At 41.6% G+C, this 22,826-nt stretch overlaps 1 protein-coding gene across 1 annotated transcript in view; it reads left to right on the top strand.

Moving 5' to 3' along the window:
• Window positions 1–1,157: 1,157 nt before the first annotated feature.
• Window positions 1,158–22,826, top strand: part of OTOA (otoancorin) — a 189,430-nt gene continuing 167,761 nt past the window's right edge. The window contains exons 1-2 of the mRNA XM_082261710.1: window positions 1,158–1,253; window positions 18,273–18,358. Of these exons, the coding sequence (XP_082117836.1) occupies window positions 18,274–18,358 (85 nt within the window). The 5' untranslated portion in view covers window positions 1,158–1,253; window position 18,273. The remainder of the gene's footprint in view (window positions 1,254–18,272; window positions 18,359–22,826) is intronic.

Raw genomic sequence — 22,826 nt, 5'->3', positions numbered from 1 at the left:
GCGGGACCTACAGCTGAGCAGCCGAGGCGAGGAGGAGAGTGCTCTGTATACACAAGATCTGGGGACTTATTTCCATGAATGACATTTCACTTGTTTGTGAGTACCTGTTTTTATGGCTTCAACTATTTCTTAATAAGTGGTGTTACACTAGGGCGGTGTTTCCTGTTTAGTTTTCCTGCCTCACATCCCATGGAGGGTTAGGAGAGCTGCCACTCTACATTTTGTGTGTCTCACTACTGGCCATATTACAAGGATCTCCAGCTTGAGAACTGATCTCCAGGATCTGCGCAGGGACTGGTAATGTTTTTTGTTCTTGTGCTTACTGAGAGTCTGAGCAGCCCACTTCCGCCTCCTCCACAGCCCAGCACTGCAGTGAGCTCATGGGGGGGAGGGGGGGGGCAGAGCATACAGCGGTGACTGACAATCACCAGCTCTCTGCTCATGGAGCTCTGAGAACCGAGCGATCAGTGGTGTTTGATTGCTCGTGCTGCATCCACCTAGGTAAGTATGAGTCTAAAAGAAAAAAAAAATCCCACACTTCTTTTTTTAAAGTGTATGTAAAGCCAATACTGTTTTTTTTTTATTTTATTTTTTTTTTCGTTTGGGAATGGCAATGGGGGAGTAGGGAATGGATAAAACACCTGCCTGCATTTTTGCAACCTGTGTCCTATTTGGTGTCCCTATTTTAAAATTTCCCTTCAATTCCTTTTCTGGTGACAACTAAGATTTTTGGATTTCCCCACTTTCAGTCCCAAGGACAGTGGTCTCCGTAATGAATATACAGTATAAGTCACCCCAGTGGGGAACATCATCAGCAATAAAAATCTAACAGAGGTTCTAACTCTTCCCTACTCTATTTAAAATGTAAAAAAAAAATTGATTTGGGCTTTGCATACTCTGAAAACATAGCTTTATTACTCATTTTCCCAGTTCATACACCTGTTTAATACTGCAGGTATTTTTCCATGTGAAACACCACACTTTATAACAAAAAGTATATAGACATAGTTCTAGCAGAGGGGCCAGTGGGTGTTGAATAGTCCTGCGTCTACAATCACACCTGTGTCATTCAGTTTCATGGTGAGGCTGTAATCAGATCCGAAGCTGTATTGTAAAAATAACTCCCTCGGCCCACATTATGTTCCTTTGCTGTTGACGCCACTGACCTTATTACAGAGAAAGAGAAATTTTCTGCTGTTTCAGGACCTGCTGTGTACAGTGCATTCAGCTGTTGAAGAAACTGTGCAGGAAAGGTAAGTTTATGCATTGTCGTTTCTTCATACAGGGTTCAGTAAAGATCGCTTAAAGCATTCCTGAATTTATTAAAAGGTCGGTCTGATCAAAAGTGCTATTTTACTCATTGGTGAATGTTGTGAATTAAGTTATCAGTTGGCTTTTCTTTGTTTGTCGGTAGCTTCAACTACAAGGTCTCCCATCCAAAGTTCTTAAATTTGTCCCCAGCCACAAAGCCTGGTAAAGAATTCCAACTTCATCTGCTCCAATCTCTATAAATTATCTAATAAATGGATAAAAATCCAACAGCAAGACTGAAACCCAACTGTCATTACCGTGGCATGTGTGCTTTGATTCCAGAAATGAAAATATGAGCATGATGACTTTTTAATAACAGTGTAAAGTGCAGTGGAATGCTGTTAATCACAGTAACTAATGAAATACCCACTATTATTATCATTTACCATTCTAAGATGCAGAGAGCTGAATTTTTATTGGATGATGTGGTTGATGAATGCAAGTGATTCGGGAGGAACTGAGACTACAAAACCAGTGTGGGTCATGCCTCCTTCTTGTGGTTTTTATTGGGCAAACTTTAAGAATATATTTGTATTTCAATGCTGTATTGTTTATGTCTATTTTTTTTATACAGTTTATAGAATATTGCATAGGATTTAATTTATGAGAATCGGGTTTTAAGTCCCAAGGGTAGCACAACAAATGTTAAAGGTTAATTCCAGGTATGGGTATTTCTACATGCATGGGGCAAGGTAACTATGCAGGTGGATCCCTCTGGAAGGTGGAAATCTCTGTAGTAAGCAACACTACTACAAGGTTGAGATTGTGATGTCACCATCCCTCTTGACCACCCATTCAATGAGAGAACATTTTGCATTAATTCGAGACAATGAAAAGCCGTTTCTGAATGATGTCCATGCTGAGCAGGTGGCCTCCTGTGTTCACAGTGCAGCAGGGATTACTACAATGATTTCCAGCTTCCACAGGGATCAGCCTGGTATAATATACACTATATTACCAAAAGTATTCATACACCTGCCTTTACACGCACATAAACTTTAATGGCACCCCAGTCTTAGTCCATAGGGTTCAATTTTGAGTTGGCCCACCTTTTGCAGCTATAACAGCTTCAACTCTTCTGGGAAGGCTGTCCACAAGGTTTAGGAGTGTGTCTATGGAAATTTTTGATTATTCTTCTAGAAACACATTTGTGAGGTCAGGCACTGATGTTGGACAAGAAGGCTTGGGTCGCTGTCAGGTTGAGGTCAAGTTCCTCCACCCCAAACCTGCTCATCCATGTCTTCATGGACTTTGCTTTGTGCACTGGTTCAAATCATTTGGTGGAGGGGGAATTATGGTGTGGGGATGTGTTTCAGGGGGTGGGCTTGGCCCCTTAGTTCCAGTGAACTCTTAAGGCATCAGTATACCAAGACATTTTGGACAGTTTCATGCTCCCAAATTTGTGTGAACAGTTTGGGGATGGCCCCTTCCTGTTCCAACATGATTGCGCACCAGTGCACAAACAAGGTTCATAAAGACATGGATGAGCAAGTTCGGGGTGGAGGAACTAGACTGGCCTGACTCAACTCAATAGAACACCTTTGGGATGAATTAGAGTGGAGACTGTGAGCCAGGCCTTCTGGTCCACATAAGTGCCTGACCTCACAAATGTCTTTCTGGAAGAATATTCAAGCATTCCCATAGACACACTCCTAAACCTTGTGGATAGCCTTCCCAGAAGAGTTGAAGCTGTTATAGCTGCAAAGGGTGGGCCAACTCAATATTTACCCCTGCGGACTAAGACTGGGATGTCATTAAAGTTCATGTGTGTGCAAAGGCAGGTGTCCCAATACTTTTGGTAATATAGTGAATGTACAGTGCCTTGCGAAAGTATTCGGCCCCCTTGAACTTTGGGACCTTTTGCCACATTTCAGGCTTCAAACATAAAGATATAAAACTGTAATTATTTGTGAAGAATCAACAACAAGTGGGACACAATCATGAAGTGGAATGAAATTTATTGGATATTTCAAACTTTTTTAACAAATAAAAAACTGAAAAATTGGGCGTGCAAAATTATTCAGCCCCTTTAAGTTTAATACTTTGTAGCGCCACCTTTTGCTGCGATTACAGCTGTAAGTCACTTGGGGTATGTCTCTATCAGTTTTGCACATCGAGAGACTGAAATTTTTGCCCATTCCTCCTTGCAAAACAGCTCGAGCTCAGTGAGGTTGGATGGAGAGCGTTTGTGAACAGCAGTTTTCAGTTCTTTCCACAGATTCTCGATTGGATTCAGGTCTGGACTTTGACTTGGCCATTCTAACACCTGGATATGTTTATTTGTGAACCATTCCATTGTAGATTTTGCTTTATGTTTTGGATCATTGTCTTGTTGGAAGACAAATCTCTGTCCCAGTCTCAGGTCTTTTGCAGACTCCATCAGGTTTTCTTCCAGAATGGTCCTGTATTTGGCTCCATCCATCTTCCCATCAATTTTAACCATCTTCCCTGTCCCTGCTGAAGAAAAGCAGGTCCAAACCATGATGCTGCCACCACCATGTTTGACAGTGGGGATGGTGTGTCCAGGGTGATGAGCTGTGTTGCTTTTACGCCAAACATAACGTTTTGCATTGTTGCCAAAAAGTATGATTTTGGTTTCATCTGACCAGAGCACCTTCTTCCACATGTTTGGTGTGTCTCCCAGGTGGCCTGTGGCAAACTTTAAATGACACTTTTTATGGATATCTTTAAGAAATGGCTTTCTTCTTGCCACTCTTCCATAAAGGCCAGATTTGTGCAGTATACGACTGATTGTTGTCCTATGGACAGTCTCCCACCTCAGCTGTAGATCTCTGCAGTTCATCCAGAGTGATCATGGGCCTCTTGGCTGCATCTCTGATCAGTCTTCTCCTTGTATGAGCTGAAAGTTTAGAGGGACGGCCAGGTCGTCGTAGATTTGCAGTGGTCTGATACTCCTTCCATTTCAATATTATGACTTGCACAGTGCTCCTTGGGATGTTTAAAGCTTGGGAAATCTTTTTGTATCCAAATCTGGCTTTAAACTTCTCCACAACAGTATCTCAGACCTGCCTGGTGTGTTCCTTGTTCTTCATGATGCTCTTTGCGCTTTAAACGGACCTCTGAGACTTTCACAGTGCAGGTGCATTTATACGGAGACTTGATTACACACAGGTGGATTCTATTTATCATCATTAGTCATTTAAGTCAACATTGGATCATTCAGAGATCCTCACTGAACTTCTGGAGAGAGAATGCTGCACTGAAAGTAAAGGGGCTGAATAATTTTGCACGCCCAATTTTTCAGTTTTTTATTTGTTAACAAAGATTGAAATATCCGATAAATTTCGTTCCACTTCATGATTTTGTCCCACTTGTTGTTGTTTCTTCACAAAAAATTACAGTTTTATATCTTTATGTTTGAAGCCTGAAATGTGGCAAAAGGCCGAAAAGTTGAAGGGGGCCGAATACTTTCGCAAGGCACTGTATAATTACATTGGTCTAAGCTGGACCAATGAATCTATGTAAAAGTATCCTTACCTGGAATTCTTCTTTAATATTGGGAGCATGAAAAGACTCAATGCCTGGCCTCCATTTATCAGTATGGCTATACATTTACATAAGAGTATACTTGGCAAACTCTGTAATCAATCCCTATTAAATTGTTTGTAAAGTCTTGTTTTTTTTTTAAAATAACAAACATGTTATACTTACCTCTTCTGTGCATTTGATTTTGCACAGGGCGGCCCGGGTCCTCCTCTTCTCAGATCGCTCATTACTGCTCCTGTCCCCTCTCTCCTGATAAGTGCCCCCACAGCAAGCAGCTTGCTATTGGGGCATCCGAGCTGAGCTGCAGCTCTGTATGTCCATTCAGACATGGAGCTGTGGTTTGACCCTGCCCCCTCTCTCTCCTGATTGGCTAACTGACTTTGCTTGACAGCCGCAGCAGCCAATGGCTGTTCGAGGTTTCGGCCGAAATCCGAACTTTTTGCTGAAAAAGTTCGGAATTTGGCAACCAATACCGACCAAAATGCAATGGTTCAGGAAATGGGCTTTAAAAGCCTGTGATTGGACCAGAACCATCAGTAAAAGCCAATTGAGGGGGCAGGAGAATGCTAGGAATGTAATTGGAGTGACTAGGGGGTCCATAGGCCAATCATTAGTGAATACTCCCCCCAGTATATAAGATAGCCCCTGCCAAATTCCTAGCATTGTTATACAGGGACATGGAAGAGAGTGGAAGCAGTTCTGTGACTTTTGCTACAAAGTGTCATTTAGCAATTTTTAGTGTGAGGAAAGGGATATCTAGTGTAGTTAGGGTGCTATTTTCCACTATAGTTAGCTTTAATTATTCAGTTTCTGTAGGGAAAGTGTTAAGTGTAAGGGGACCGTAGTGTAGTGTAGGGTTAACTGACTGTGACTGCTATGGCAGGGTGACAAAACCCTTCCATAGCAGGGTGACCGCTATAGAGAAAAGATTGTTTCTCTTGTGTCACATTCAGTGCACTAATATGGCTTCGCCCCTGTCAGCATTCTTTTTGCTGCAGGCGTTGATAGTACTTTTTTGAGGACATGTTTGGAGTCAGGCATGACATCTGAACATGTGTATAGGGGTATATATACACACACATGTATGTATATATACACCTGCACATATATAGGTGTGAAAGGAGCAGAACACTATACTTTCGCTAATTAAATAATTAACACTAATATGGCTCCGCTCCTAACACACCTATATATGTGTAAGTGTAAAATACATATAAGTGTGTGTGTATATATATATATACCCCTATACAGAAGTTCAGATGTTTTGCCTGCCTCCAAAGAACCCAAAAAAATGCCAGCGCCAAAAATAAAAATGCCCAGGTTTGTTCTTGCAGGCGTTTTTTTGGGCACTTTTTTGGGGTTCTTTGGAGGCAGGCAAAACATCTGTACTTCTGTATAGGGGTATATATATATACACACACACTTATATGTATTTTACACTTACACATATATAGGTGTGTTAGGAGGGGAGCTATATTAGTGCAAATTATTACATTAGCAAAAGTATAGTGTTCTGCTACTTTCACACCTATATATGTGTATGGGTATATATACATATAAGTATGTGTGTATATATACCCCTACACAGAAGTTCTGATGTTTTGCCTGCCTCCAATAACCCCCAAAAAATGCCCAAAAAAATGCTTGATACTAAACCGGAAAGGTGTGAAAAGAGCGGAGCCATATCCCTGTTCTATAAGTGACAAAATACAAACAATCTTTTTTTTTATGGTTCTGGACATGCTACAGAGCTGAAACTTCACAGGTACACCTTTTAGACCCCCCAGACACTAAACCCAAAGTCAAAATCAAAAAAATCTAATTTTTTTTTTTTTTTCAATGATTGGCTCTCTTTTAAAAATTAAAATTTTTAAGAACTTTTTTTTTGTGTGATTAATAGTCCCTGGGGCATGACCCAGAACCCTAGGCACTTTTTAGGGGCATTTGTTGGGTTTTAGGGCTTTAAAATGGTGTTTTTTGATTACCAAAGTTCGGGTCCCATTGATTTCAATGGGGTTCTGAAATCCGGGCCCAACTTTCGGGAAGTTCGGATGTTCTGGCCGAACCGAACTTTTGAAAAGTTCGATCATCCCTAGTTACCAGTATTGCCTGTTTCCCTACAGCTCATCTTTTCCTCATTACTGACTTAAAATGGAACTAAACCCCTCCTATCGTTTTCAGCCAAGGAATCTGCCTTTTTGGCCTCCGCTTAAAGTGATTGTAAAGTCTCATTTAAAAAAAAAAAATAACAAAAAAAAAAAATAACAAACATGTTATACTTACCTCCTCTGTTCAGTTGGTTACCTCCTCTTCTTGGGTCCCTAGTTCCTGCTCCTGGCTCCTCCCTCCTATTGAGTGCCCCCATAGCCGAGCTGCAGCTCGGTGTGTCTATTCAGACATGGAGATGCCTTTCGGCCCCTCTCTCTCCTGATTGGCTCACTGACTTTGAATGACAGCTGCAGGAGCCAATGGCATTGCGGCTGTATCTCAGCCAATGAGGAGGGAAAGACCCAGGATGGCAGAAGGACTCGTGGACATCGCTGTACAGAGAGGGGGCTCAGGTAGGTATTAGGGGTGCTGGGGGGGGGGGGGGCGGCTGCTCTACACAGAAAGCTTTTTATCTTATTGCATAGAATGCATTAAGATAAAAAAACCTTTCTGACTTTACAACTCCTTTAATCTTCAACTCCCATGATGCTGCACATGTGATCAGTTATTACACTAGCTGTTGAATGGATTGACAGTTTGGTTGGGAGCACATACAATGTGACAGCTACATTACCGGCACGTGCCAGGAATGTAACTATTTTTTGAGACTGTTAAATTGATGGGTTTACTTCCGTTTTAACCACTTGCTGACCAGCTGCCATAGTTATACTGCAGCAGGTTGGCTCTGTTATGCGAAACAACGTACCTGTATGCCGCTTCGTGTAGCAGATAGTGGGGGCTGGATTTACTAGATAGGGAGCCAATCAGCGGGTCCGGCAGACGCGTTGTCCACCGGGCACCCACGATCGCTCCCCGTGGGTACAGAACGGCGGTCTGCCTATGTAAACATGGCAGGCCGCTGTTCTATCAGTGATGAACACTTGGATCCTGTGTTCCTCCTATTTAGAAACACATGTCTCTGTGTTCATCCAGTGATTACAACCCACACACCGTTAGAAAGCATTCCCTAGGCACACATTAAATCCTTTGATCGCCCCTGGTGTTAACCCCTTCCCTGTCAGTGTCATTAGTACAGTAACAGTGCATATTTTTAGCACTGATTACTGTAGTATTGTCACTGGTCCCCCCAAAAGTGTCAGTTAAGTGTCCGATCTGTCCGCCGCAATGTTGCAGTCCCCCTGAAAATCGCTGATCACCGCCATTACTAGTAAAAAAATAAATAATTAAATAAAAATGACATAAATCTTTCCCCTAGTTTGTAGACGCGATAACTTTTGCGCAAACCAATCAATATACACTTATTGGGATTTTATTTACCAAAAACATGTAGCAGAATACATTTTGACCTAAATTCATGAAAAAATTAGATTTTTTTTATTTGGAATGTTTTATAGCAGAAAGTAAAAAATATTGCTTTTTTTTTTTTCAGAATTGTCGCTCTCTCTTTTGTTTATAGCACAAAAAATAAAAACCTGGTACAGCGTCGCACGACTGCGCAATTTAACGCAGTGTTGTATTGCAAACAATACCCTGGTCATTAAGGGGGTAAAACCTTCCGGTTCTTAAGTGATTAAGAAAGGTATACACATACAGTGAATACCTTGCTTCAAATACACAGATCAGAGCTGTAGCCACTGGTTGCATGCGCTGATTGAATGCTGGTTTTCCAGCAGGACTGTTCAACAGAAACCAGCTTCTGTTGAGCAGACAGGTATACACATTGACTGACATTTGCCCGGGTTCCTGTTGAACCTGCCAAATTTCAGCACATGTGCACCCGGCTTTAGCCATGCCTTGTTCTTCACTGAAGTCTCTGTGTTGAGGAGTTGAGCCCAGTTTATGTGTGCATTAGAGCTAAGATTGATGGCAAATAATTGCAAAGCTATTCAGTTGACTCTAGGGTTACAGGCTCAGTGTTGAGCCACGCCGGGAAGCTTCCGCGTTCCACGGCTGCAAAGTCCGAAACCGGAAGTGACGCTCCAGCAGACGTCCTCTGACGAAACGCGTAGGGCGGGTCCATTGCGTCATAGCGTCACTTCCGGTTTCGGACTTTGCAGCCGTGGAACGCGGAAGCTTCCCGGCGTGGCTCAACACTGATCCGAGGCAGCTTCACCGTGAGTCTATACTATTTTTTGTACTGGCATTTCTACTATATACTGCTTCATGGGGCTCCCCTCTCTCTCCTTTCTGTGAGATCGCCAGCCTGTGCCTTGCTGGATTGTGGAGAGGAACCCCGGAATTTACTTCAGCCGGAACATTTCATTCAACAGGTTGTATATGCTACACCTAGTGGTCTTTCAGGTGAATGCAGCACCTAACCTTTGTGGGATATATCACGTTTGGAATTATTTCCCCACACTCACCACTTCACCACCAGGAATTTCTTTTATAATCATCAATACATATGTACCATTTATTATTATTTTGACCAGTTCGCACTGTATTATTTTACAATAAATTCACTATTCGTATAGGTTGTGTCTTTTTGTTGCACCTTCGGCACTTTTTGGATAAAATTTCACCACACACTAGCAGATCCAATCGGTTGTTTTGGATTGACACAAAAGTGTGTTTCTTACTTTGACCTTTGGGATTTATAATTTATAATTTGTGGGTATCACCCCCCCCCCTCAATATATGAGGTTTTTGCACATGACTGCACTTTAATTAGCACTCAATCACTTTTAGGTAGGCCGTCTCAACCCCCTTGCACATTCACATATGTGTGTTAAAGTCAAAAACCAAAGGTTAATGATAAACATGTAGTGAACAGATGAATATAACAATGGTGAAAAGATTCCACGTGAAATCATATACAGTCCAAAAGGCATAAAGTGACTATTGTCCGTGCAATTCCAAATGATACAGGTGAGTAGATCAACAAAAAGTGCTTCAGGTGACAGCCAGAAGACCACTCTACTTGTCTGATGTCCCACCACCTGTGCAGGTTTGCTTCTTAACAGCAATATAATGTAAAAAGACATGAAGACAGCCACATCCAAAGTGGAAACCTTGTGTGGGGGAGGGGATATGTAGATATCTTCCCACACCTCCTAAGAAGGAGGTGGGTGAGCCTCTTACCAGAAGGTCAAAAATCTTGGGCCTGTGTATATTCCCTTGCTCGGATATTCTCCTTCCTCTTCTCCTGGTGCCTCTAGGATGAGCTGGTGGTCTCTGATGGTCTTAGACTATTCTTATTCATGCTTGTCAGCTTACTTCATCCACAAGGCATCTGCATGATTCTAAACCAACAAAAATGTTCTTATTCCCACCTTTTCCCGGGAGTTCTCAACAGCATAAACTATCTGTGTACTTATAGTCCAGAACATAAAGGCTAATTAAAGAGGGCCTAAACTTTGGGTGCCCATGGTTTCCTTGCAGCTGATCTTTCCCCCGTTTCTGACTTACAATGCCTTGTTCTGCACTGTGTCTATGTGCGGAGGGAGCCATCTTGGTAGTAGGGTGACCACTAGGGTAACCACGTGTCCCGGATTGCCCTGGACTGTCCCGGGCACCTTCATTCCGGGACAATACAGTGTCGGAATGAAACTGACACAGGGAGCAGTCTGGAATGCAGGGGACAGGGGCAGACTGTGCTGCTGTAGCACTGGCTTATCCTCCACCTCCCACCTGACTTCTCCTGGCCACTAGTAGCTTTCAACACTGGGTAGGGAGGGAGATGCAGCCATGATGTCACTGGTTACTAGACGCCACTCTCCTCTCACCCTCCCTTCCTCTCACCCTCCCTCCCTCTCTTCCTCTCACCATCCCTCTCACCCTCCCTCCATCTCTGATGACACCTCAAAAACTCAGGGTGAATCAGTTGTACCTTCACCAAGTAAACAGGTGGCCTCTTACCAGATGTAAAGGAATGAAGAGCGTTTAAAATCATTCCTTTCTCCCTGTACTTGCAGTGATGGAAGGGTTTCTCCTGACACTTGCACTCTGTTTAGCATCCATAGCAATTCCACATATGAGAAAAGAGCAAGGAAGGCCACAAATAGTGCATTATCCCCAAGTAAATTTATTTGTATAAGGTAAAATACACTTACATCAATCTTGAAAAAAGGTGCCTGTAACGATCGGTATCCGCGGATTGTCTGCAGTACAATACCAGCGGTGTAGTGAGTGGCGGCGCGGCTCCTCCTTCTTCTGACGCGGCGTTTCTCCCCAATAGGCTTCCAAGGAGATAGGAGGGAAGCCCGCGCCGTTACTCCTGCCCTGTCGGTCTTTGCACTTCCGGTGTCATTACTAATTCAAACAGGATGTGATGTGGTAAAGGTCGCCGAGGTTATTACACCAATTCTAAAGATAAAAAAGGCATCTAAATCCTTTATAATTCTGGCAGACTCACATCTATACCTGAATTTATCATGTTCATAAGAATTTGCAGATAAATTGACCAATCAATCAAACCTTATGTGAACTCTGACGTCGGAGGTGCTGGACCGCATACAATTTAACCCTATGTGGTTATCCCACTAAAGTGCAAACATTTAAAATGGATTTTAAACAAGGGGTAAACATTATTAAAAATTATTACAAATTTTTAGTCCCCTGCCTTGGTCCTAAAATGTTAAATACATAAAAATATATAAATATATAACCACACATTTATCAAATAAAATGATTCTAAAAAGTACATCTAAAATATTAAAAATATTATAACTTTAAATAAAAATATAAATATTATACTTTTTGTATAAAAACTCCCAAATTATTATAAATAAATTTTGTATTATATATTCCATAGACTATGCATCAAATGGTTAGTCAGCCTACCTCCCCACTTTAAGCACGTCAAGGAGTGCCTGTGGGTTGGGAGATGCACAGTTCTTCTAATTAGAATATTGGTTCTTATACAGTTTTCAACATATCGATTTAAAACTAATTTAATCAGTATGTCGAGAGTAGATACATATGAATGGAGGAAGAGAGGAAAGTTGTGTATCCACTTTAGCTATTGTTGATGTATGAGTTTATATCCCACTCAATGTTATGGCCTAAAGGTCTAAAACATTTCATTTCATAAATCCAATAGACTTCTCTTCTAGAGATAGACCTTTTTAAGTTACTTCCACGCCAATGAGGTTTATATTTTTCAATAACTGTAATGGTCAGATCTCGAGGGTTTTTTTGGTGACATAGTGCGTAATGTTTAGATAAACTGTGTCCTTGAAAGCCTTTACAAATATTGGTCAGATGTTCCCCTATCTGATCAAATTAATAGTGCAATCAAACAAATAAAAAGGTCACCCCCTTAACCAGTATAAATAATAACTCTCAAATAAAAATTGAATAAAGAGTCCATTGAGAAATAAAGAGTCCAGGTGATGTGTATAATGGTGCAAAGAAACAGAATCCTCCACCGCTAAATACATTTTCTTCCACCGTGGTAAAGTGCAAAAATCACGCTAATGCGCTTACCGAATGGAAGCTGTAATCAAGCATAAATATGAATCATGAGAGATATACATCCAGTCAGCTCAACCAGGACCCTTGGCAACTCCACTCCAGGTCAGCAAGATGGTATACACCGTGGTATAGAGAACCCGGGCAATCCACAATCCAGCAGTTAGCATGAAAAGATAATAGCCACCATAGTGAAGTATGTAAAAGTAGACATTTATTGTAAAAAGGTAGAAAACTCACATATATGTAAACGAACAGCGCTTGTAATCGGCGGGATCCGAAGAACACAGCCGCCCGACGGTATCACGTGGTGACGTCAGCATGCCTTCCCGACACGTTTTGTCATAGATGACGTCTTCCTGAGGACGTCATCTATGAAGAAACATGTCGGGAAGGCATTTCTTCGGATCCCGCCGATTACAAGCGCTGTTCGTTTACATATATGTGAGTTTTCTACCTTTTTACAATAAATGTCTACTTTTACATGTGTCTGGGCGAAATGTCTGCCTATTGTGGTATATATATATATCCCCAATTTCCACAGATGAAATGTGTTTTTTTATTCTCCTCCAGAACTCCCGCTTAGTTTTGCCTATATAAAATGCTCCACAGGAGCAATTCAATAGGTAAATTACACCAACTGTTAAACAGTTGGCATGATGTTTGGGTCTGTGTTTTTGTCCATTAGGTAGGGTGTGGTGTTTTGAATCTCTCAATAATGGACACCATTGGCAGGGATGTGTTCCCCTTTGGAGACGCATCTCAGTCGAGGAGTCATGAGATATGAAAACAATGGATACCAATTTGTCCCTCAAGGAGGGAGGTCTTCTAAACTTAATCAATGGCTCAGAGGGGATGAGTTGGGCAATATTTTTGTCACCCTGAAGTAGGTGCCAAAAATTTGAAAGATACTTGTGTAGTGTTTTATGCTGAGAGTTGTATGTTGTGATAAATCTCATAGGCTGTTTGCCATTTGAAGCTTCTCTGTTTTTATTCATGAGTAAGGCTTTCAAAAGGGGTTAACGTGTATGGAGTGGGTTGATATTTTATGAGTTGTTGCAGGAAGTGTCTAAGTTGTAGGTAACTGTAATGTTCTCGCAGAGGGATATCATGGGAAGATCTAAATGCTTCAAAGGTTATAATTTTCATGGGGGTGGACAAGGAGTGAAGGTCAACGAATCCATTATCAGTCCACCAGGAGAATTGGGTAGGATTTTCACAACTGGGGGGGATAATGGACAATGGATAGGGTGAAGTAAAGGCAAATTTGGGGAAATCAGACCTGCCAAAAATTTGACGGAATCCCACAAGCGAAGAGCACTGTGGCTACATTTTCATGCTGTAGACTTGCAGGGCTCATTCTGTAGATTCACCACTGAAACTTTGCTCTTGCTAGAGACTTGCCACTTAAATTTACTACAAATTGGAAAAGTGTCAAATAGAACTTGTGCTTCAAGTGCTCTGTAGGTATACAACTTGCCAGTAAAAATATACAGCAAGTTAACATACTTAAAATTCAACACTGCTACAAATTTATGGCAAGTTATCTTTGCTATCTGTGTAAATGCTTAGCCATTGTGGCCATCATCAAATGTACTGTCCATTACTGCTAAAGACTGCTCAATTAAAATAATATAAAAGAGCTATAAAAATTAGAGAAAAACAATTTTAATGCATTCCCCCACCATGAGGTAAACCTCATCACTTTAATTGTGCATTATCAATACAACCTTGGGAGAAAAGAAAGGGGAAAACATAACAAAGTATATTGTTTAATGGTTGAAATGGTTTATTACTTGAAATTGAATTTGCATTAAGAGAACAGAAAGTTATAAAGCCAAACAAATATAACAACACGGCAGAATGCTAAATCTTACAAATTTGATCTATTTAGCCAGTAAAAATGGAAAGATTCATAAAAATGCAGGGTGACTATTCTTCATCTGATTTACAATAGAAAAAATGATGTTATAGTTGTGGGAGGTAAATGACTGATAGCATTGGTAAGCATGTCTGTGAAATTGAAGTCTTCTCTCTAGATTGCATAGATTTTTAAGTATACTTGAAAATACATGATTGTCCCTTTTTTTCTCTTTAGAACATACAAAATATGTCCTAGCTGAAAGAATATAAACAATGTATTCATTATATCAACATAAGTTAAAAAACTGTAAAGATTCATAAAAGTCTAGGGTAATTATTCTCTATCTGATTTACAATTGCAATAATTATGTTATAGTTGTGGGAGTTAAATCACTGTTAGCATTAGTAAGCACATCTATGAAATTGAGATCTTCTCTCTAGATTGCATAGATAGATATATACTTGAAAAATCCACAATTGTCCCCTTTTTTTCTTTATAGAACATACAAATTATGTCCCATCTGAAGAAATATAAACACAATGTATTTACCTTAAATGTGGACAGAATGTTCACCTTAATGTGAAATTTGTTTTATGGCTTGGGTTTGGGTAGTGTTACAAGGACAATGACTGGCCTATATTTTGAACTGTAGTGATGTACAATACCTACAGATATAGAAGAATATTCACCCAATGCAGTCTATTTCCTCCCTGACATTAGTGCTAGCCATCCCATGGTCAGGCCTCCTCCATGGAAGAGTTTTTGTCCAGGCTGAATTTTCTAGTTCAATCGCTATTGTGTTCCCTGAAAGTGAGTGACACCAAGGATGTCTGCAGAAAAATTACTCCTCCTCCCCCCCAATAGGCACACACATGCTAGATCATCCAATATAAATGTGCACGTTATTGTGCCTGATATTTTACAATAAAGATTTTTTGGCAGCCAGATTGTGCATGCAGCATTAGCCAGCATCCAATGTCTACAAGCAGCTCTAGGCTTGACATCAGTCTTCAATACACATAGTATAAAATGCTTGACAATGCATTTGCATGCAGAATTTGTGTCTTCCTGATTTATTCTATTGATGGGTGCATGAAAGGGGGATCGAGGGGGCCAATAGAGTGAGGCTATGGAGGAGCAGGCTAGATAATACTAAATGTCCAGCCAGGAAATGAGGTGTGCTCTATTCGACTTGCTGCAGCTTCTGTGAGAAGCTCACAGCATGCAGTGAAATCAGAAAAAACACTTTCATTATAGCATAGAGGCCTGTACAACTGTACAAGACTGAATATAAGGCTAGAGTTCAACTCAGGGAGAGAGGGTTGGGGTTAGATCTCCAATATCAATGGGAGCTTCCATACTCAAAAAGTCGAACGGAGTGCTAGGATACTCTGAGGGCAGACACCAATGCCCCTCCAGATGACATCATCAGGCTTTTCAACCTTGGAAGGCTTCCCCTTCTTGACCAGGCAGGGCAGCCTAAAAAATCCTGTGCTAGGCCCCATAGGACTCATAGGACTACACATCACAAACACTTGTACACATCCTCCCCCGGGCAAAAGCCTGGGGGAAAGAGAGACTCACCAGGCCACTCTCCAAACTTTTATAGCCTTTCCCAGCAAGCACCACTGCAGCAACCTACTAGTGGTTGTCAGAAGGGACATAAAGACTCATTCCAGAACTATAGCCCTAAATGGCAGTCACACCTAATGGCAGCAGTGGGGTACTGCAGAAATTCTAGAACACAGGAGAGAAGTCAAGTGAGAAGCTACAAATTATCCCAGGTGGCTACACTTGTAAAGACTAAAGAGCAATAATGATGCACAAAAGTTGGTTAGCCCATAGCAACCGATAAAATATCAGTTTACTGTATTTGCATCAGTTACGAGATGATTTTTTGATTTATTATTATTGAATAATCAGGTATTTGTGTAAGTGCTGATTACAGTATGAAAAACTATGCCCTTGTCAGTGGAACTTATTTTACCATTTGAAAGTGCACTACCCCATAGCATAACACAGAGATGGGTAGATAAAGCTGTAAATAATTTATACAGTGCAAAAAAATCAAGCATAAAAAGATAATAGATTTCTTCATTTAGAAGGAGCCTGAGAGTACCTAAGCTTATTTACCCTGTCATAAATAGCTAAACAAATTCTCAGAGACTTTGCAGGCCCCACCCACCACTATACTCAACAGCTGCCACAGAATTGGTTCAAAAACACACACACCCTTCACTGTGCCTGTAGAACAGACATGTATGTGGTATATCCTTATTGTGGTTTGACTGTACTGACATTATACATAGTACTAGTTTCTAGGGGAAGTGACTAAATCAAACAAAGAGGATGCAGATGAAAAGGGAACAGCCACTGCTACAATATTACAGGTTGAGTCATAAATTAGTCCCTCAAATGCTCTAGCAGGTAGCATTGTGACAGAATGAAACCTGACCCTGACCACGTCATCACTGTGTACAGTAAAACCTTGGATTGCGAGCATAATTCATTCCGGAAACATGCTTGTAATCCAAAGCACTCATATCAAAGCAAATGTTCTCATAAGAAATAATGGAAACTCAGATGATTCGTTTCACAACCATTTATTCATAAGTCCTTTAGTTTATAGTCCATATAAAATATTATTGCAATGTGATTATATGAGGTTTTGTAACCATAAAATGTCCATCCACAAATGGCAGCCTCCACAAGGGGATTAGAATCAAAACCCATCAGGAACTACAGTGTATAAAAGAGAAGAGAGGCGCCTCTAAGTGTAGCAAAATAGTTACATTTAATGAAGGTACAACATTTAGCAACTCACATGGTTGATGATTAAAAGAGGCATATCTAATAATGCAGGCATCCGGGGTAAAGCAGTCCACATACGCCACTATAGGTTACTAGATCTTAACCATATTGCGACACTTAGAGGCACCTCTCTTCTCTTTTATACTCAGTTGTGGCATGATGCTTATTGTATATCAAGACATTGCTTGTTTATCAAGTCAATTTTTTTTTAAGAAATGTTGCTTGTCTTTCAAAACTCTCTCAAACCAAGTAACCCTTAATCCAAGGTTTTACTGTATTTGAGTTAAAATTTGTCTCATCTATAGTAGCACATTTTAAAGAAAAATTGTCCCAAAAGTACAGACAAGTATTCAGGTGCTGAAGTCCAAAAAAGGGATATATTCACATACATCCCTAAACATGAACAATAAAAAATAGTGCAGGACTCCCACACAATATATGTAGCTGTGTATTTATTATAATCTTAGCAAATGAACAGTGTTGTAAAAACCATCCATCAATAGAATAAATGAGGAAGACAAAAAGTGTAAAAAAAAACATAAGGAACAAAATGTAGGTTACATGCAATATATAATAAAATTACCCCTGTAATAGGCAGACAACAACAGACAAAAAGGTTTAAAGTAAATGTTTCGGGTTAAGCCCCCTTCATCGGCAGATACCTGGTCATCATTAAAAGGAACCAATGCCTTATATGAAAATAAAAAGCAAACGGGGACACACCAATCTGGTGCATTAAAAACTCTAATGTGGATAAAGTTGAGCAATAGTTTACTTTGATAACCACTGGTCAATTGGATGATTTTGTGTTGAATACTGTGTTTTGAGTAAATAAACCGAAAACCATCACTCCTTTGAGCTGTTACCCTGATGCAAGGATGATAAGTGCATTTTCACTGATATGATGCATAAGTGACCTCTAATGTATCCTTATAGTCTTCAGATAATACACAAGATGCGTCCCTCAATTTCTTTTTTAGTTCTGCCTTGTCTAGGTTACGGCTAAAGAAAATGTTAAGCATGCTGAGCTTCATAAAAGAAATTGAATTGTAACATCTTCATATAATCCTGTATCATGAACGTTTATGAGGCTGATTTAAATTTTTAAAAAATCAAGAGAAAAAACGCTGAATGGATGTAATGCTTCAGTAGCATTTTGTTTTCTTTACACCTACAACTACTCTATTTTTTTTTCTAGGATGAATGTGGAAGTGAAGTTTTGTCTCCTGTTGGCGGTTCTCAGTCAACAAAATACTGCAGCTGCCCAGAACTCCTTTGTTCCAGGTACCCAAAGAAATTCTGCCAGAATCTGTACTATCTGATTTCTGCTGGGCAGGGTCACCTGTGGGGCATAGCTGCCTGCATTCAGCTCTAATTCCTAACTATGTCCATAGCAAGCTGTTTATAAAGCTGCTAATTCAGTGACAAGAAGGACCCTTTGGTGCTTGAATACAACTTTCAAATTTGTTTCAAGCACCTTGGGGTCCAGAAACCATAGGGTGCATTGTTATTTCAAATATTGACTTCTGGAAGCAGAGTTAGGAGTTGACTTAGCTTATCCTATCTCTGTGTACAACTACTACTCCAAAAGGAAGAGAAAGGAGGGCTGGGTGTTGGGGAGTAGGGATGATTGAACGGTTCGGGTCGACCATCGGGTCGACCCGAGCATTGGCTGTTCGAGGTTTGGCCGAATTCCGAACTTTTTGCTGAAATAGTTCGGAATTCGGCAACCAGAACCGACCAAAATGCAATGGGACAGGAAATAGGCTTTAAAAGCCTGTGATTGGACCAGAACCATCAGTAAAAGCCAATTGAGGGGGCAGGAGAATGCTAGGAATGTGATTGGAGTGACTAGGGGGTCCAGAGGCCAATCATTAGTGAATACGCCCCCCAGTATATAAGATAGCCCCGCCAAATTCCTAGCATTGTAATACAGGGACGTGGAAGAGAGTGGAAGCAGTTCTGTTACTTCTGCTCTCAAAGTGTCATTTAGCAATTATTAGTGTGAGGAAAGGGATATCTAGTGTAGTTAGGGTGCTATTTTCCACTTTAGTTAGATTAAAAAATCTAGTTTCTGTAGGGAAAGTGTTAAGTGCCAGGGTGACCGTAGTGTAGTGTAGGGTGAACTGACTCTGACTGCTATGGCAGGGTGACCAAACCCTTCCATGTCAGGGTGACCGCTATAGAGAAAAGATTGTTACTCTTAGAACACTAATAGAACAGGGATATGGCTTGCCATGTTTGGAGTCAGGCATGACATCTGAACTTCTGTGTAGGGGTATATATACACACACACACACATGTATGTATATATACACCTACACATACGTATATAGGTGTGAAAGGAGCAGAACCCTATGGCTGCGCTAATTAAAAAATTAACAGACATATGGCTCCGCTCCTATCACACCTATGTGTGTACCCATATGCCTGTTAATTATTTAATTAGCACAGCTATAGGGTTCTGCTCCTTTCACACCTATATATGTGTAGGTGTATATATACATACATGTGTGTGTGTGTATATACCTCTATACAGAAGTTCAGATGTTTTGCCTGCCTCCAAAGACGCCCACAAAATGCCCAAAAAAACGCCAGCTACAAAAACGCCCAGGTGTGTTTTTGCAGCAGGCGTTTTTTTTTTGGGCATTTTTTTGGGGTCTTTGGAGGCAGGCAAAACATCTGAATTTGTGTATAGGGGTATATATACACACACACACACTTATATGTATTTATACACACATATAGGTGTGATAGGAGCGGAGCCATATGCCTGTTAATTATTTAATTAGCGCAGCCATAGTGTTCTGCTACTTTCACACCTATATATGTGTATGTGTATATATACATACATGTGTGTGTGTATATATACCCATATACAGAAGTTCTGATGTTATGCCTGCCTCCAATAACCCCCAAAAAATGCCCAAAAAAACGCTTGCTACAAAACCGGCAAGGTGTGAAAATAGCGGAGCCATATCCCTGTTCTATTGCAATTCTAATACAAACAAACTTTTTTTTTTTCTGGTTCTGGACATGCTACAGAGCTGAAACTTCACAGGTACAATTTTTAGACCCCCCAGACACTAAATCCAAAGAAATCTCATTTTTTTTCAATAATTTTTTCAATAATTGGCTCTCTATCAAAAATAACAATTTTTAAGAACTTTTTTTTGTGTGATTAATAGTCCCTGGGGCATGACCCAGAACCCTAGGCACTTTTTAGGGGCATTTATTTGGTTTTAGGGCTTCAAAATTGTGTTTTTTGATTACCTAAGTTCGGGTCCCATTGATTTCAATGGGGTTCTGAAATCCGGGCCGAACTCTCGGGAAGTTCTGGTGTTCTGGTCGAACCGAACTTTTGAAAAGTTCGATCATCCCTATTGGGGAGCACTTGCAATAATGTACAGTATATTTGCACACTATGGTAAACACACCTCTGGATTTCCTGGTTCCTTGAAAAATATTCTATGATCTCTCTTGTTGTTTCGCAGCTGCTGGTGCTATCTTCAAGGGAACTTCTCTTGTGCTCCTCTACTAGTAATTAAGCATGCTAGCATTTTTTAGCTACTGTTTGTTTATCAGATGATGGGTAGGTTCAGTTATTAATATTAAGGCACAGTGAAGGAAAGTAGGGGTGCAGCACTATATTTTGGCTTTCAGAAATTATATTTGCATATTAGTGTTTCTTAATGTGCTCAAGAAGAAACTGAAAGACAGCTGCAGGACATTACATACAGTACTATTCCTTTACATTGGTTTCTCAGTTGTCATTTATCACATTTATTAATAGGTGATATGATATATTTTTTTTCAAAAAGTCCTTATTTATACTTCTGGCTTCAACAAAGTTATCAACTGGATATTTTATTTTCCTCTACTGATACCGGTTCTCTCCCTCTCTATATATACTGTACATGACAGAACACCAAGGATGGATCCTGGATGGGTGCTGTTTTATCCATATTTGTGGTCCCTTTTAGGGGAATGATTTGTGTGCATTTGGTATACATATGGGTTCTCACCCATGCAAGGTGAGGAGTTTGAGAATAATCCAATCAGAGGAGAGGACTGACTTATAGCCCTCTCTGGATTTGGAGGTTCAGAGAGATATCTGGGTGAGAAAGAACCTCTATCCTTTATTACCGAGACTCTGGTCCCAAATAGGTTAGGCCTACCTCCAGGAAATAACCCTTAAAGACAGGAAGCTCATAGAGCAGGTGTAGAGTGGTAAGGAGTTTGGGAAGCAGACAAGTGTCTGGAGTTTTGAATGTCTGCCAGAAGCTGCCTATAAATACTTGGATTGGAATTCCTGCAGGTAAAACCCTTGCTTGGCTAATACACTGTTATTTCTCTTTTGTTCATTGACAGACACAGCTCCTGATCTTCTTAACCATTGGGTTTTTCTGCCCCCTACAGATGTGGACACTAAGGCAGAAAAACAGTCTGGTTATGCCTATGGGCAGTCCCAGGGGGTATACTCCCTCTCTCTGCTAAAGGTACTCTGGGTTTTTCTGCCTAGTCAGGAATAAAGACCTAGTTCCTTGCTGGGATCTCTGGTCCTGGCAATTTTTTTCTTTTTACATTCTTTTCTCCGTTTTTTTTTCCTATTAGATCTACAATCAACTGCTGGACTGGGCAATGGGCTGGATAATGTAATGGGTCACCCCAGTCTGGCCAGCAAGCTCAGATTTGCGCTAGATCAGCTGCGACATAGCCCCACCAGACAGGGGCTGGCCTGAGAGTTAAACGCCTTGTGAGGTCGCATGCGACCGGGTCTCGGCCCAAATCGCAGCTTTCCTCCTGGCCGGCAGCCCCCCATTTCCATGACAAGGAGTTCTGTCTCAACTGGTGCCCACCTGGTTCCTGCTATGGTGAGTAGCTGTCCCCCCTCTCTCCCTGGAGGGTTTTGGGATAGATGTGGGCCCCTCCATGGGACGATCGGACCCCTCCTCTCCTTCCTGTTAGGCACCCCCCTCATCGGTCTGGTGGTCCCTGTGGGCAATATCGCCCCCATCTGCACCCCCTCCTTCGCTGATGCTGGGGCTGTGGGGTGGCCTGGTCCACCGCTTGGGGTGGGGGCAGGGTGCTGTGCTGGCAACGGGGGTGGGAGGGTGCGCCGCCAGCGACGGGCGATCGGATATAGGGGAGAACTGTACCTGGTGGGGGCACCTGCCAGGGCCCTCCCTTCCTGCCTGTGCTGTTTTTTGAGACCTAGGGATTCCTCCTGGGTCCCTGGGAACCTTGTGGTGCTGCGCGGGCTGCCATTTTCTTGTAGCCTGTGTGATCAATGTTCAGTGGCCATGTTTGTGTAGTCCGGTGGCCATTTTGTGGTGGTTTGCCATTGAAAATAGCAGTGGCCATGACAGTGGAGCCCTCTGGGTGGCAATATTGGCAGTGGGAGCCCCTCCTCATATCCTGATCGCCGCGCGTGCAGTGCAGATTCTCCTGGTGGCTCCGGTGCCTGGTTTCTGCTGGGTGGTGAGTCTGGTGGGGTCCTCTCTCTCTCTGCTGAGAATCAATTAGGTGCTCTGTTACCGAGTGGTGCTCTCTGAGGCTGCAGGGCCCTCCGGCTCCCATCCATCCATCGATGCACTGATGGTGGTCCTGGAGTCCCTTGTGTGCTGGGTGGAGGTGGCTTTTGGGTGACGGGCTGGCAAAAAGCACCCCCGCCTTCTCTTGCCTCATCTGTCTCATCAGATCCTTAATCTGATTCAGCCGCTGCGGATGTGGGTCCCGCTGCTGACCACTC

Source organism: Pelophylax lessonae, assembly GCF_965119305.1.
Source record: "Pelophylax lessonae genome assembly, chromosome: 6".
Taxonomy (NCBI): domain Eukaryota; kingdom Metazoa; phylum Chordata; class Amphibia; order Anura; family Ranidae; genus Pelophylax; species Pelophylax lessonae.
This window is presented reverse-complemented; position numbering and strand designations above follow the sequence as displayed.